Source organism: Cyprinodon variegatus, unplaced genomic scaffold (assembly GCF_000732505.1).
Source record: "Cyprinodon variegatus isolate N-32 unplaced genomic scaffold, C_variegatus-1.0 Scaffold34, whole genome shotgun sequence".
Classification (NCBI taxonomy): domain Eukaryota; kingdom Metazoa; phylum Chordata; class Actinopteri; order Cyprinodontiformes; family Cyprinodontidae; genus Cyprinodon; species Cyprinodon variegatus.
The window spans coordinates 1-1,637 of record NW_015150487.1 but is presented as its reverse complement, the minus strand read 5'-3'; the positions used below and the strand labels follow the sequence as shown (position 1 = coordinate 1,637).

The 1,637-nt window shown below is 40.3% G+C and overlaps 1 protein-coding gene across 1 annotated transcript; it reads right to left on the bottom strand.

Moving 5' to 3' along the window:
• Nucleotides 1-164: 164 nt before the first annotated feature.
• Nucleotides 165-956, bottom strand: LOC107103034 (parkin coregulated gene protein homolog; the record flags this gene model as incomplete). The annotated part of the gene is given in 3 exon segments (XM_015402551.1): nucleotides 165-294; nucleotides 390-734; nucleotides 737-956. Coding segments are annotated over 3 exon segments (571 nt in total), but the record flags the coding sequence as incomplete, so codon positions are not given.
• Between the last annotated feature and the right edge of the window lie 681 nt (nucleotides 957-1,637).

Below are 1,637 nucleotides of genomic sequence, written 5' to 3'. Positions count from 1 at the left end.
AGCACGTAAATGGCGGTACCATAATGTCTTGAGCTGTCGCGCATGTGAAAATCGAAAGCGGGCTGGCTTTACTGTTATTTTCAAAGAGGCGGCTAGCTTTACCGCAGTTGGATAGGACAGGAATGACATATTAAATTAAATAAATTAAATATAACCTTAAAGGTGTCAGAATAGTGTATGCAAAGAATTTTCCCTCCATACAACAAGGTATGTAGCTTACAGCTTGAAATAAATCACAAGAAAATTATGTAAATAAATCAATACAACACTGATATTCTTTTTGATTTGTCAATAAATATATTTAGAACAAAAACTCTGGAAGCAACTTCATACAGAGCAAAGCAAAGTGATGTTTTAGTCCAGTAGCTCCTATTTGTCAGGACTCAACGTATAGTGCTGTAGGTGGGGACCATGAGTTTAATTTGTTTGTAGGCCTCCGGGCCACCGTAGTATTCCAGTTTTCGCAGAGTCTCCTCGATCAGGTCTCCCATGCTCATTGGACCCCTCTCAATAGCATCTCCGATGTTCCTCTTCTTGTTCTTGAAGAGGTTAAAAGCGGGCAGGATGTACTTTAAGTGGGGCACCAAAGCCAGCCCCATGCCATCAACCGACTCCACCATATGCTGCAGGACTTTCAGGGTGGTGGACATCACCGTCAGGTTCTTGGTGTTCATGGCGTTCCTGATCGGCATGATGAGCATTGGCACGACGGGGAGGATCTTGTCCCCCCCCCGCGGTTCAGCATGTCTAAAATCCCCTGCTCTGCGAGGACATTGTAAGGATGTTCTGTCTCACGGAGGCCATCAAAGAATAGAGGCAGGTGCTGCTGGTAGTCCAGTTTATCCATGTCCACCGTTCACTTTATTTTGTGTCCTCTTCTGTTGTAGTCGTAGGCGATAGGGATCCGCCTGCTGTCATAATACTCCCGGAAGGTGGCAAGTACATCTCGCTGTAGCCTGCAGAATAGGGTGGGACTGACCTTTCCGTCTGTCTCATACCTTATATGGAAATGGGACTATTGCATTCCAGAAATAAAGGGGGCGCCAGTGACACTATTTCCTGCACCAGCCGTGTTATAATAAGTAATAATAATAATTTATTTTATTGTACAACGCCTTTCAAAACACCCAAGAACACTTCAAACATTAAAAATACAAATCAAAAAGTAAAGGAATGTCTACAAAACGTGTCATGTCACGAGGTATGTCTCTTTTTTATTTTTAGATCTTTATTTAAAATTACATTAGTAACAAACAATCTAAAATAAGCACCAATAAGGAATCATTAAGGAGATGTATTTATCTATCCTTGCACCCTATCTACAGTATGTAAAGTTAAATTTATGCTAACTTAGATATGTTATACTGGCTGTGCAACTATAGTTTCTGTTATATTGCAAGTTTGATTAAAGCAGACAGACGTTTTAGGTAATCTAGGAGCTGCAAGTGAACTATAGTTAACACAAAACACCTCGGCAGCTACACATGTATGATAAATGCTAAAAGGAACTGACACTATTTATCAGGATAAGACAAAATAAAAATAATATGCCACACATAATTCAGAGCAACTTTAAACCTAGATTTTCATATACAAAATAGTCATTGCTAGGGGAACCACTGCAGGGATGTCTTTAT